The sequence below is a fragment of the Callorhinchus milii genome, unplaced genomic scaffold, assembly GCF_018977255.1.
Source record: "Callorhinchus milii isolate IMCB2004 unplaced genomic scaffold, IMCB_Cmil_1.0 Scaffold6, whole genome shotgun sequence".
Lineage (NCBI taxonomy): Eukaryota > Metazoa > Chordata > Chondrichthyes > Chimaeriformes > Callorhinchidae > Callorhinchus > Callorhinchus milii.
Genome location: NW_024704747.1, coordinates 715,454 through 728,783, shown reverse-complemented (window position 1 = coordinate 728,783; position 13,330 = coordinate 715,454). Strand labels below are relative to the sequence as shown.

General features: G+C 56.4%; 2 protein-coding genes across 2 annotated transcripts in view; one reads left to right on the top strand and one right to left on the bottom strand.

Annotated features, from left to right (window-relative positions):
• Positions 1–4,253, top strand: part of glb1l (galactosidase, beta 1-like) — a gene marked incomplete in the record, with an annotated part of 7,805 nt that extends 3,552 nt beyond the window's left edge. The window contains 7 exon segments of the mRNA XM_042336308.1: positions 728–846; positions 1,111–1,185; positions 1,337–1,426; positions 1,829–1,942; positions 2,555–2,686; positions 2,894–3,118; positions 3,672–4,253. Coding sequence (XP_042192242.1) covers positions 728–846; positions 1,111–1,185; positions 1,337–1,426; positions 1,829–1,942; positions 2,555–2,686; positions 2,894–3,118; positions 3,672–3,863 — 947 coding nt within the window.
• Positions 4,254–5,090: 837 nt separating this feature from the next.
• Positions 5,091–13,284, bottom strand: ankzf1 (ankyrin repeat and zinc finger peptidyl tRNA hydrolase 1). The gene is made up of 15 exons (XM_042336544.1): positions 13,165–13,284; positions 12,367–12,479; positions 11,619–11,715; positions 11,190–11,404; positions 10,938–11,047; positions 10,514–10,667; positions 9,636–9,864; positions 9,219–9,317; positions 8,961–9,107; positions 8,299–8,433; positions 7,787–8,147; positions 7,202–7,313; positions 6,529–6,696; positions 6,098–6,168; positions 5,091–5,736 (listed from the first exon to the last, which is right to left on the bottom strand). The coding sequence occupies exons 1-15, from the start codon at positions 13,271–13,273 to the stop codon at positions 5,622–5,624; spliced, it is 2,235 nt and encodes a 744-aa protein (XP_042192478.1). The 5' UTR covers positions 13,274–13,284; the 3' UTR covers positions 5,091–5,621.
• Positions 13,285–13,330: the final 46 nt, after the last annotated feature.

Below are 13,330 nucleotides of genomic sequence, written 5' to 3'. Positions count from 1 at the left end.
CCCCCAGCCACCAGCCCCCAGTCCCCACACCCCGCCCCCCAGCCCCCCGCCCCCGCCCCCCACCCCCCCAGCCCCCAGCCCCTCAGTCCCCCCAGTCCCCACCCCCCAGTCCCCAACCCCCAGTCCCCAGCCCCACCCCCAGCCCCCAGCCCCCAGCCCCCAGCCCCCCAGCCCCCATCCCCAGCCCCCATCCCCCAGCCCCCACCCCCCAGTCCCCGCCCCCCCGCCCCCGCCCCCCAGCCCCCCGCCCCCAGCCCCCCAGCCCCCACCTCCAGCCCCCCACCCCCCAGCCCCCAGCCCCCACCTCCCAGCCCCCCAGTCCCCATCCCCCAGCCCCCACCCCCCAGCCCCCAGCCCCCCAGATCCCCCGCCTGTCTCAACGTTTAGCCCTAAAATTTCACATGGAACTGAAATGTGGAAAATCTTTAATTAACTATATTTTCTAACCCCATTCCCTGCTCTCTCTCCCTCTCTCCCCCCGTTGTCTGTCTCTCTAACCGTGTGGCTCTCTCACTCTCTTTCTGTCGCTGTTTCTCTAACTCTCTTTGTCCCCGTCTGTCTTTTCCCTTTTCTGTCCCTCGTTCTCCTCCCTCTCTGTCCCCACCTGTGCCCCTCTCTGCCTCTGCCCGGGACAGGCACACGGTGGCAGTGAGGGGCTGTGAGGGGCTGTGATGTGATGTGGTGGAGCTGTGGCCTGAGGTGTGTGTGTGTGATTGTATAATTCCAGGCGCTGATCACAGCACCAAATACCAACCGGTCACCACCAGCTACGACTACGATGCTCCTCTCTCTGAGGCTGGAGACGTCACAGCCAAACTTTACTCCATCAGAGAAGTCATCAGAAAGGTCTGTCCCACAGTGTGAGTGACTGTGTCTCTAACCCTGACCTGGGAGTGTGGACACACAGTGTAGAGGGAGCATTACCGTGTCTCTAACCCTGACCTGGGAGTGTGGACACACAGTGTAGAGGGAGCATTACCGTGTCTCTAACCCTCCGGCTGGCCTTGCTGTATCTAGTAGACTCGAGTCTCATTGAGTGGAACAGGCTGCGTGTGCTGAATGGCCTCCTCCTGATCCTGGAACCACCTGTCTGTTCTCCTTGTTTTCCAGTTCAGGGAGATTCCCATAGGCCCGATGCCCCCGGATATTCCCAAGTATGCGTACGGAATTGTGTCGTTGACAAAGGTAAATCGTTGCCTCAGCTCCCGGCTGTTTGCGGAACATCGCTGCGCATCTGGCTACAAAATACACAGTCACTACACATTGAGGGAGGGAGAGGGGTGATGAGGGGTATATGGTGATGCTGATCTGAAGTGACGTCTCCTCCCCCTGGCAGTTGGGGCAGCTGTTGGACATGTTGGACGTCTTCACTCGCGCTGGACCTGTTGAAAGTATTTACCCTTTGACGTTCGAGGAGATGAACCAGGTACAAGTCATGTCCCCCCCACTCCCCCCACCCCGGCTCTCTACCCTGCACCCCCCCCCCACCACCACCCACACACACCCCAGCTCTCCCCCCCGCCCCCCTCCCGCACACACACCCCAGCTATCCCCCCCGGCCCCCCTCCCGCGCACACACCCAAACTCTCTTCCCTCCCACGCACACACCCCCCGGATCTCCCACCCGCCGCCTCCACACCCCCCGGATCTCCCCCCGCCGCCTCCACCCCCCCAGCTCTCTCCCCCTCTCCCCTCCCTCCGCGGCCTGGCTCCACTCAAACTGGGAATCAGAGTCCAACTGGATATTGAATCGAGCCCAGGTCACTCTTCCCCTCCTCCTCGCCTGTCTCTCGTATCCCCCCCCCACCCCCCACTCTCTCTCTTACAGTATTTTGGGTTTATGCTTTACCGGACGCGGCTGAAGAAGAGTTTCCCGCAGCCCACACCCCTGATCTCACCACTGAACGGAGTGAATGACCGAGCTTACGTCTTCGTTAACGGGGTGAGACTTTGTTTTTGTTGTTTTGTCTACTTTTCCTTTCCCCAACCCTTCCCTCTGCTCTCCTGGCTCTCACACTGACCCCGTTCCCAGCTCTCCCTCTCACCCCCCCCCCCCCCCCCATGGTGTCTGTGCTGGGGCTCGCTCCCCCACTGGCGCTCTCTACTCTCACCCCATTCTCTGCTCTCTCTCTCTCCCATGGTGTCTGTCCCCGCTATGAGTGTGTGTGTGTGTGAGTGTGTGTGTGTTCTGAAATGCCCTTCTCCGCACCGTGCTGTATAAATGCAAGTTGTTGTTACACTTGACACCAATTTCCTGTAAATGCTCAGAGGTATTTGTCTGTTCTGGATTCTCTGAATTGAATTTGAGGATTAATATAATGAATAATATTGTAACAGCGCCTTATCACCTCTTTGAGAGGTCTCAAAGCGCTTCACTGGATACACGGTAAAGTGTAGTGACTGTGTAGCTTGTGTGTGGATGGCTTATTGTTCGCGTTGTTGTGGGTTGACTGCCTGGGCTGCTGACTGTTGTTTGCCTGTGCTGGCACGGCGGGTGTCGGTGCTGACCTTGCTCTGGGCTGAGCCGGCGTGTGGTGTGGTGTGGTGTTGGCAGATTTACCAGGGCTTCCTGCAGCGAGACGACATCCTGGCCATCAACATCACCGGTCGGGCCCACGACCGGCTGGACATCGTGGTGGAGAACATGGGGCGGGTCAACTTCGGGACTGATGTCAACGACTTCAAGGTAAGGGAAGGGGCTGCCCAGAGGGGGTTCAGCTCACAGCAATTCTGCTTACGGTCACCTCCCCCTTCCCCTCCCTCTCCCCCCCCCCCCCGCGGCTCGGGGGTCAGACCCCACTGTCAAGCGCCCCGGGACTCTACCCCGCGTGAAGGGGGCAGGTTGTTATTGTTGTTGTTGTGTTAACACACGCGGTTGCTCTGATACCGACAGGGGCTGATCTCGAACCTCTCGCTGGGGTCCGACGTGCTGGTTGACTGGCAGATCTTCTCTCTGGACATTGACGGGGCGGTGGAGGCCGGAGCCGAGCAGCTACGAGCTGACCGGGCGGCTCCGTGGTCAGCCGGGCCCTCAGGCCAGGGTCCCGCCTTCTACACGGGCTCCTTCGTGTCTCTCCAGGCGCAGGACACCTTCGTCAGGCTGGAGGGATGGACCAAGGTGGGGGGATGGCTTTGTACACTCTTGTTTTTTGGGTGTTTATTACCGAGCCGGGTTTCCAAACCCAACTGGGATTTCCAGGCCTCCCATCTACACGCAGAAATCCCAGAGATAGGTTGTTGGAATGGAATACGCTCTCTCTCTCTCTCCTTGGAGAGACGCAGCCTGCTTACCCAACCCGATTATTAATGTGTATTAAACAGTTATTGTTATTCTATAACTGGACCGAGTTAGGGTAATAAGGCGCTTTGAGACGTCTTAACGACGTGCTAAGGCTCTATGTCAAATGCAAGTATTATCATTATTAAGGTTTCAACCCACCCTGGAATCGAACCGGGGTCCCCTCGCTTGTGAGATGAGCAAACTAACTAATACACTGCCAGATTCCAGTCAATCTGATTATAATAATAATAATCCTCACATCTGATACAGCGCCTTATGTTGTTGGAACGTCCCAAAGCGCTTCACCGGATACACTGTAAAGTGTAGTGACTGTGTATTTTGCTGTAACGTTGTTCCAATCCAACCCACTCCGTCTCGTTGCTTCCCGCAGGGTCAGATCTGGATCAACGGCTTCAACCTGGGCCGGTACTGGCCGGTGAGAGGCCCGCAGCAGACCCTGTACGTACCGGCCAACGTGTTGTCCACCTCCGCCCCCAACCTCATTGTGCTGCTCGAGCTGGAGAGGCCGGCCTCCAGCCTGGACCTCAAGTTCCTGGACCGTCCCGTCCTGAAGATGCCCTGAATCCCCGCCAGCCCTGCCTGGGAGCCTGAACCCAGGGGAGTGTCAACCCCATCACAGTGGGCGCTTGGCGTTGGAGTTGCTTGGTTGCTGGGGGGAAGACAGCTTCACGCGGTGAGTGGGGGAGGGATTGCTCACCAGAACAGGGGCAGGAGAGAGCGAGGCGAGGGAGTGAGCAAACTACAACCTCGCTGGGTTCAGGTGGGGGCTGATGGAGCTCAGGCGGCGGGGGCTGGTTGGGGGGGGGGGTTTGGTCCTGTCGAGCCCGTCTCTGCCGTTTGCTGTGACTCCCCAGTGCTCGCTCCCCTTCCCTCGTGTCAGAGACTGAGGAGGAACATTGATTTTTATGACTGTGTAAATAAAATCATTGCTAAAGCTGTTCTTGCCATCCAACGCTCTGCCCTGACGTTTGTCTTTGAAGGTACTGAGCTTCCCCCACCCTCCCCAACCCCCCCAACCAATCTCCCCCCCAACCCCGTGAGCGAGGGCAACTTAACCACATCACCCGTCCCCTGGCTGAGATGTTAAACCCGAGGTTCAGTCTGTCTGTTGAGGGGGACGTTGCTGTGTTTCTTCGTGTGTCCTGCACCTCCCTCCCACCCAACAGAACATATGGATGCATTTGTGGTTCCCAGCTGTTTGTGTGAATGTCTGGCCACAATGTTCTCCTACACACAAAGCTGCTCAGCTCCGAGCCGAGCTTCCTGAAAGTTTCAAGAGGACGTGACCTGATTAACAGCCAAGTTTCACAATTGGCCTCAGTCAACTGCTGTGTGTGTGTGCCGTTCGCTGCCACGTTTCACCCACAAATGTACAGTCACTGCACTTTGAGACGTCTCAACTTCGTGACAAGGCGCTGTATCAAAGGCAGGGATCATTACAGAAAAAGTCACAGGATGGCATTTGAAAAAACCGTGAACAAGTGCGTGGCGGTGTGTGTGTGAGTGTGTGTGTGTGCATGAGATGGGGGTTGTTGGTTGGAAGGTAAAATTAGTTAGTGGAATTAACTAGTCTGTACAGCCTGGGCCAGAGGTTTGGCCAGAAAAACAGCTTATTCTGTTTGACTGAATTCTATATTGGATGCAGTGTATAGTTTGGGACACGAAGTGTATAGTTTGGGTCTCAAAGCGACTGCCAGGATGATAAACCAGATCGACCTCGGTCTCCTTTCACCAGCAAATCCTTATGTTCTTATGATTCCCGCGAACAGAGGAACGCAAGTCACTTGTGTTTTGTATCTCAAAGCTTGTTTACTCAACTTGGATCAGTTCAATAAACAGTCACAGTGGGCAGGTCACCACAAACTTAGCTGTTCCCCTCACGTACAGTGAATGTCACTAACCACATTATCACAGTTCATAAACAGTTGGCAAACTCTCTGGTTTATCTTTACTCTGGTCGTTGGAATGTTGATGATCTGTTGTTGGATGAACCCAACCACCCACCAAAGTTGGTCGCGGGTGTCATTCTCGGGCTCCCCTCTCTTCTCCCCCCACCACCCCCCACTCCCACCTCGAGATTCTAAGCCGTTAAAGCACAAGCAATCCCTGAACCCACTGGTTATTCTTAAACGCTGGCGTTTCCCCTTTACTCCCCCCTCCCTGCAGTGTGCCGAGGGTCTCGGCTGTGGTGAGGGGTGATGCTCTACCCCCTCCCCCCCCCCCACACTGATGTCCAGCCACGCTGTCACTCACAGCGTCAGTCAGGACCCTGTAGCTCCCCCCGGGATGTCTCAGGGACGTCTCCCCCACCACGTTCCCGTCACTGTCTCCCTGTCCTGCGATGCTCCTGCAGGCAGCGGGTGGAACAGAAGGCATAATCCAGGTACTCGAAGGGTATTCTCCCCAACAAACTGACTCCACACAGCCAGCAGCGCCTGAGGGCACAACACAACACACAGAGGCTCAGCACAGCACAGCACAGCACAGGCTGACCTGCACCAGCGCTTAACAGGATTCCTTAATTAAGGGAGTGTCAGTCACTCAAGACGTGAGAGTGTTTTGTGTTCATGTAAGCTGACGTGTGTGTGTGAGTGTTTAAGAGACTGTATGTGTGGGAGTGTGTGTAAATGTGTGTGTGTGGGGAGAGAAACAAGCAATGTTAAGATAACAGAATCCTTGTGGTAATTGTGAAACGTGTTACGCTGCTGATTGTGTGTCTTTTGCCGATGAGCCTGAGCCTCGCTCTGCCCAGCGCTGCCGTTCACACGTCAACATGAGATCCTTCCACTCAGTTACCTGCCGTGAGCCAGTGTCCCCCCACCTGCAGCCAGCTGACAGGCAAATCGTTTCTCCGCAGCCAGAGCCCTCTGCAACACAGCAAAAACATTTATATAACAACAACAATAAGGATCCGTGCATTTATTTGTACACGGCGCCTTATCACATTGTCAAGACGTCTCAAAGAGCTTCACAGGATAGGCTGTAAAGTGTAGTGACTGTGTGTTTTGAGGGCGAAATACTGTCTGTCAACTTTCCCGTCTGTCTCGCTCGCTCGCTCGCTCCCTGAGGTCGAGAGGAGGTCTGAGAGAAATGCTCACAGTTACAAGGAGTTTAGCAACTTAATAATAATAATAGAAACAGGAGAAGGCCATTCAGCCCCTCGAGCCTGTTCCACCATTTTATAGGATCATGGCTTATCTGCTAATATAATATATAATGGCTCCCACCTTTTCTCGGTCGCTCAGTGCTGCGTATCTCTTCATCTCGTCCTCCTCTCCCTCCTTCCTCTTCCTCTCCTCCCTCTGCTCTTTCTCCTTCTGTTTCTTCACCGCCTTCTGCGCTCGCTTCTTCTCCGCTTTCTTGGACTGGATTTCTGCGGTGAGCGGCCCGGGTACCTGGGGACAGAGAGGCAGTGACACTGGGTTCACTTTCCACCATCAACACAATCATTCACAAGGGACTTGGACAAGAGACTGAGTCAACGAAACACCAAGAGATATAATAATCCTTGCACTCGATGCCATAATAACAATCCTTGATTTTGATGCAGCGCCTTACCACGTCGTTCAGACGTCTCAAAGCGCTTCACTGATTATACTGTAAAGTGTAGCGACTGTGTATTTTATGAGTGAAACGCGGCAGCCAGTTGCACACAGCAGTGTCCTACAAACAGCCGTGGAGTGAGTGACCGATTTTATTTGGGAGATTGTTGGCCAGGACACCGGGATAGAGAGAGAAACTCCCTTCTCTTCAAATAGCGCTGCGGGATCTTTAACGTCCGTCTGAACAGGGCACAGACGGGGAGAGGGTGAGGTCCGAAGGATGTAGTCATGCAGGGACATGCAAAATAAATATGTCCATGGTTGCTCCTCACACCACAGATCGGTAGCCATTGTTTACCTGGGCTCTGGTGTAGTCATATTTCTCGGGATAATCGGCCATGTATTTCCGAAACTCGTTTCTGGTCTCCTTGTCAGCGGAGACAGCGTAGGCGGGCTGTCCTTTCCCATCTCTGATGAACAGAGGCAAACACAAGAAACACGCTGCTGAAACTCCGCTTAAACACTGCTCTGAGAGTTTAGTAGCCCCCGGGGTGAATAATTTCTCCCTGTTTATTTGATCAAAATGCCCAGACTATTTTCTAGTGATGGTGCTCTGATAAGGAGAGTAGATTGGAACAATGTTACAGCAGTGTAGTGACTGTGTATTTTGTGGGCAAAACTCGGCAACCAATTGCACACAGCAGCGTCCCACCAACAGTCGTGGATTGAGTGACCAAATTATTATTATTATTTGGGAGGTATTATTACCCCCGGAAAACGATCAGTCAAATCGACTGAAAAACCGGGTTCCTTCTTACTGCCCGGTAAACAGAGGTGTGCGTGTGTGGAGTAAGGAAACTTGCCCGGGATTCAAACCCGGGTCCTCTCGCTTGTGAGGCGAGTGCTCTCATCACTGAGCTACAGGAGGGAATGTCAGACTGACCTGACAGAGGGATCACACCCGGAGTCCATCAGCAGCCGCAGGATGGACCGCTGACCGGCAGCGGACGCCACATGGAGCAGCGTGACTCCAGCCGTGTCCAGCTTCCCGTTCAACATGGCTGCCACATCTGGCTGCCCCACATCTGGCAGACTCTCCCCACCGCCCTCCATCCTGCTCCCCGATTCTGAGCCGATTGTCACATCTCCCGACCTCTCCATTGTGTGTTCTGCCGTCTCAGGGGTCTGAGTGTGAGGGGCAACAGCCCCGCTGGGGGGCAACGGGTGCGTCAGTAAACTGCGGAGAGAGTCCACATCTCCAGTCTTGCAGGCTGTGTACAGGGCGTCCCTCAGCCTGTAATACTCTAACACAGAACACACAGCCATTGGGGTTAGAGTAGAGAGCTCCAGTGGGGGAGCGAACCCCAGCACAGACACGATGGGGGGAGAGAGAGAGCAGCGAATGGGGTTAGAGTAGAGAGCTCCAGTGGGGAGTGAGGGGAAAGCCTTAAGTACCTTGCTCCTGGGCACTCACTGGTCTCTTACTCTTTGGCTGCCTGGTTTCCTCGGTCGGGGCTGAGTCTGTCACAAGTGATGGAGACGCTTGAGGGGGGTTCCTGCAGCCCCTCTCCTCCTGGGGATCCGGGGCCACTGTAAACAGCAAGAACTTGCTCATTACCCAGAAATCATCTTCTAACGTCTCACCCAGCACTCCACACTCCCAGGTCAGAGTTAGAGACACAGTAAAGCTCCTCTACACTGTGTGTCCACACTCCCAGGTCAGAGTTAGAGACACAGTAAAGCTCCTCTACACTGTGTGTCCACACTCCCAGGTCAGAGTTAGAGACACAGTAAAGCTCCTCTACACTGTGCATCCACACTCCCAGGTCAGGGTTAGAGACACAGTAAAGCTCCTCTACACTGTGTGTCCACACTCCCAGGTCAGGGTTAGAGACACAGTAACGCTCCTCTACACTGTGTGTCCACACTCCCAGGTCAGGGTTAGAGACACAGTAAAGCTCCACTACACTGTGTGTCCACACTCCCAGGTCAGGGTTAGAGACACAGTAAAGCTCCTCTACACTGTGTGTCCACACTCCCAGTTCAGGGTTAGAGACACAGTAAAGCTCCTCTACACTGTGCGTCCACACTCTCAGGTCAGGGTCAGAGACACTCACCCTCGCCCTCTCCTGCCGGTTTCTTCCGCCGTCTCCTGCGTTTGTGTCTGGGCCAGACCTCGAGGCCCCGCAGCCCCTCGGTGCTCAGCGTCTCCTCCACGGTCTCCAGGAGACATGGCGCGTTGGTGGGATCCGAATCCTCCTGGTCTGTGGGAGGAGGCGAGTGGCGGGGAGGTGAGTCAGAAAACCGAGAGATTAAGCAGACTTCCCCATCCGCCCCCGGCTGATAAACGACAACAGTAATAGCCGCGCTCTCACCCTCTTTCTCCGAGTCGGTTTCTTCCGCCCTGGGCTTCACTATTTTCTTCCAGAGTCTTTTACTCGGGCTGTTGATCTCACCCACATCAGCGTCTTTCCCTGTGAGAGAGTGAACAAAATGATGAGTGAATGAGTGAGAGAGAGAGAGAGGGGGAGGGTGCAAGAGAGAGAGAATGTGAGAAAGACAGTGAGAGAGAATGTGTATGTGTGTGTGTGTGTGTGAGAGTGAGAGAGAGAGAGACGGTGAGTGAAAGAGACAGAGGCGAGTGGAGTAAGGAAACTTGCCTAAGGGTTCGCCCTGCCCGGCTCCTCTCACTTGCGAGGTGAGCGCGCTGACCATGACATTATACAGGACAACACACTACGAGAACCTAAGGGCTGAACGTCACTCAGTCACCGCTGGCAGCTGTCACTCACCATAGAGCTGCAGGCTGGAGAGGGTCTCGTGAACCCGCTTCACTTCTTTGAAGGTAGCTCTCCTGGTATCGAAGGGGATGGTACGCAGGCGGGGGTCGCTCTTGCTCAGCATCCCAGGCACCCCCTTTCCCCCGTGGAATATCCCCCGGTTGTAGCTGGGAGCTCGCAGGAAGATAGCACTGGCCTCCTGCAGGTATTCCGACCAGCTCTCCATCAGCTCCTGTATATCCTGGGCACAGAGTCAGACAGTGTGTGAGCACGAGAGGGGGAGACAGGGAGAGGACTAAGAGAGGCAGAGAGAGAAAGAGACAGGGAGAGAGAGCAACAGACAGAGAGAGAGAGAGAGAGAGAGACAGGGAGAGCCAGAGAGCCAGAAAGGTGGGGGGGGGGGAGAGAGAGAGAGATTGAAAGAGAGAGAGAAAGAGAGACAGAGGGAGAGAGAGAGACAGAAAGGAAGGAAGGAAGGAAGGAAGGAAACAGACAGAGCGGGAGAAAGAGAGACAGACAAAGTGAGAGACAGACAGACAGACACAAAGAGAGACAAACAGACAGACAAGGAGGCAGAGAGAAAGAGCGCGAGAGAGAGAGAGAGAGAGAGCGTGAGTAGCATTAATTACTTTGGGAACCCAATGCCTTTTCAAACCCGGGCTCACAAAATACACAGTCGCTACACTTCACATTATAATCCTGTGAAGGGGTCGGGAAGTCCTTGTGACGTACGAGGCCATCGTTACCAAATGTAAGATTATTATTTACAACAACAACAAACCAACAACAACTTGCATATTTACCCGCCCGCCCTTCGTGGAGCGCTTAACTGATATTATTGTTACTGCTGCTGCGGCTGCTGTGCCACCTGTACAATCTCCACTGCTCACCTTGACCAGGGCAGCCTCGTTGTGTCGCCGCAGGGCTGCGCCGGCAGACTTGGGCGCATGTCCGCGGGCCTGACCGTCCCTCACGCTCTGCGCTGTCCCTCGCTTGGCTCGGACCGTGTAGCGGTGGAAGGTCTTGTGCCGCAGAGCTTCACTCCTGACGTGGAGAGAGAGAGAGGGAGAGAGAGGGGGAGAGGGAGAGAGAGAGTGCGACCGATAACCTAAGTTTTATACAATAATTAATAATAATCCTGGCATTTGATACGGAGCCTTATCACGGCGTCAGGATATTATTATTATTATTATTAGTATGCGAGGTGAACACGCTAATCATACGCTACAGGACTAGTGATAGTGTTTGTCTGTTGGTGGTGGGGTGTGTGGGGGGTGGGGGGGGTGCGGTGTGAAGCGCTCCACACTCACTCACCCTTGAAATATGGCTCCGGCAAAATGGCCTCCGCCCGTCATTAGCACAGCCCAGATCGTCTCACTGCTCAGCTTCTGCAGCGACGTCACCAATTCCTCCTCTTTAGCTTCCTGTGGAAGCACAACAACAAATGACCTTTGTGTAGCGGCCTTCGCATCGGGAGGACGTCCCGAAGCCCTGGACGTGAGAGAAGCTATTCAGGATATTAAGGCCAGGGTCGAGCGGAGTGGTCTCGGTGGAGCTGGTGCTCACCTGCTTCCCCTGGAGAACACAGCGATAGACTGAGAGGTACTGGCCCTCGGCGTTCCTGAAGAGTAGGCGCTGACTGTGCCGGGCCGGCTGGCACTCCCCCGCCTCCGACTCCAGCTCTGGCACGGACTTCCGGGCCTCCCCGCACCGCAGGAGGTCATCCTCGCTGTCAGAGCTCGTGTCCTCCGAGTCTGAGCCCGAGAGGCTGGATATGTCGCCTGGAGAACACACGCACACACAGACACTCAGAGGTGAGGACGAGATACACCTGTGTCTAATAATAATAATAATCCTTGCGTTTGATACCGCGCCTGACCATGTCATCGCAGGCTGGAGAGGGGGTAAATGGCCTCCTCCTCTCACTCTCTGGCCAGCGAGCGGACGTGAGTGAGTCTCGAGAGACTGTGCAGGACGGCCGCGTGCATCACGTACCTGCGATCTTCTCAAACTCCTCCTCGGGGACGGGCCGCGCTCCCGCCAGCCTCTGCCTCAGGTTGAACCTGTGCCAGTCCAGCTTGTAGTGCTCTGTCTAGGGTCAGACACAGAACAACCAAACACGCACGCGCACGCACACACACACACACAACGCGGGGTTAAACGTCTCAGTGACACGATGCGGCGCCGCATCAAATGCAAGGGTTGCTATTTTTATCATTACGATCAAACCAAACCGTCCCGCGGCTCGGTGGTCAGAGCGCCCGCCTCGCAAGTGAGAGGACCCGGGTTCGATCCCCGGGCGGGTCCGTCGGGGCGGAACCCGAGGCGAGTCTCCTCACTCCGCGCGTCTCTGCTCACCGGCAGTCAGTGGGTTAAGTCGGTTGGCGGATCGCTTTCCGGGGGTAATAATCCCTTCAAAAGACGTTTAGTCACTCAAATCCATGACTGTTTGCGTCGTGTGGGGCGGGGGGGGGGGGGACGGGGACGCCGCTGGGCGCAATTGGCTGCTGCCGCGTTTCGCCCACAAAATACACAGTCACTACACTCTACAGCATATTCTATATCAAATGCAAGGATTATTATGATGATGACGATCAGGTCACTCCTTAAGCCTCTCAGCTCCGGTTAAAAAGAAAGCCTTTAATCGTGGTGCATTTCGACACTCTCCGCACCTCTCCCGCCCCCCCCCAGCCCCCAGCCCCCCACCCCCAGCCCCCCCGCCCCGAGATAACGGGATCATTACCTGCTCCTCCCTGCTGTCAAATGGACACTGACAGGCCGAGCAATGCAGCTTGTCCGAGATCTCCGGGGCCGCTCGCCCACCGTTTGTCCCACCGCCCTCCGCCGCGCTCTCTCCTGCGCAGAGAAACAACAGCGTGGCGTCACGCCCAGCAACGACCCCCCCCCCAACCCCGGGAAATCCCTCCACTGTTCCTGACTCGCGGTGCGGAGGGACGCGGCGAAGCTCAAGGTGCCCGGGCTGAGAGCCGCAAGACACACAGTCACTGCACTTCGAGGCGAAGGGCTTCGCCGCGTTCCCCCCCCGGACTCCGCCGAGGCACACGTCAGGCGCCAGGAGCGTCTCACAGCCCTTCTCACGGGGATGTCCTGCAAAGTGTAGTGACTGTGCGTTTTGTGGGTGAAACGCGACAGCCGGTTGCGCCCGGGGATATCCCACAAACCCCCCCACCCCCACCCCACCCCCCGCGCGGACAGCCCCGCGGGATCGGGATCTCGAACGTCCGCCCGAACAGGGCACAGGGGGGGGACGGGGAGGGGTGGGGTGGGGGGAAGGGTGGGGGGGGGGAGGGGTGGGGGGTCATCGTCTCATCCGAAGGTCGGCGTCTCCGACAATGCTGCGCACTCTCCCCCCCCCTCTCTCTCTCCCCCCCCCCCACCCCCGAGCATCAGCCTGGGCTGTCAGCTCAGAGCCCCCGAGGCGGGGTGGGGGAGGGCGGGGGAGGAGGCTGCGGCCCGCGGGCCGGAATGCGGCCCGCGGGCCGGGCGACACCGACCCAGCGGCTCGGGCAGTCTCCCACACCTCTGTCGGCGCGGCTCTCGGCCGCCCACACCAGGCGGGCTCCCCGCCGCGGGTCCGGCTGCTCGCGGGCGGCGTGGAAGAGCGAACGGCCTCCCGCTCCCGCCTTCATGCCCCGACCTCAGCGATGACCGGGCGCACGGTCTGAGCTTCACTGCGCAGGCGCCGC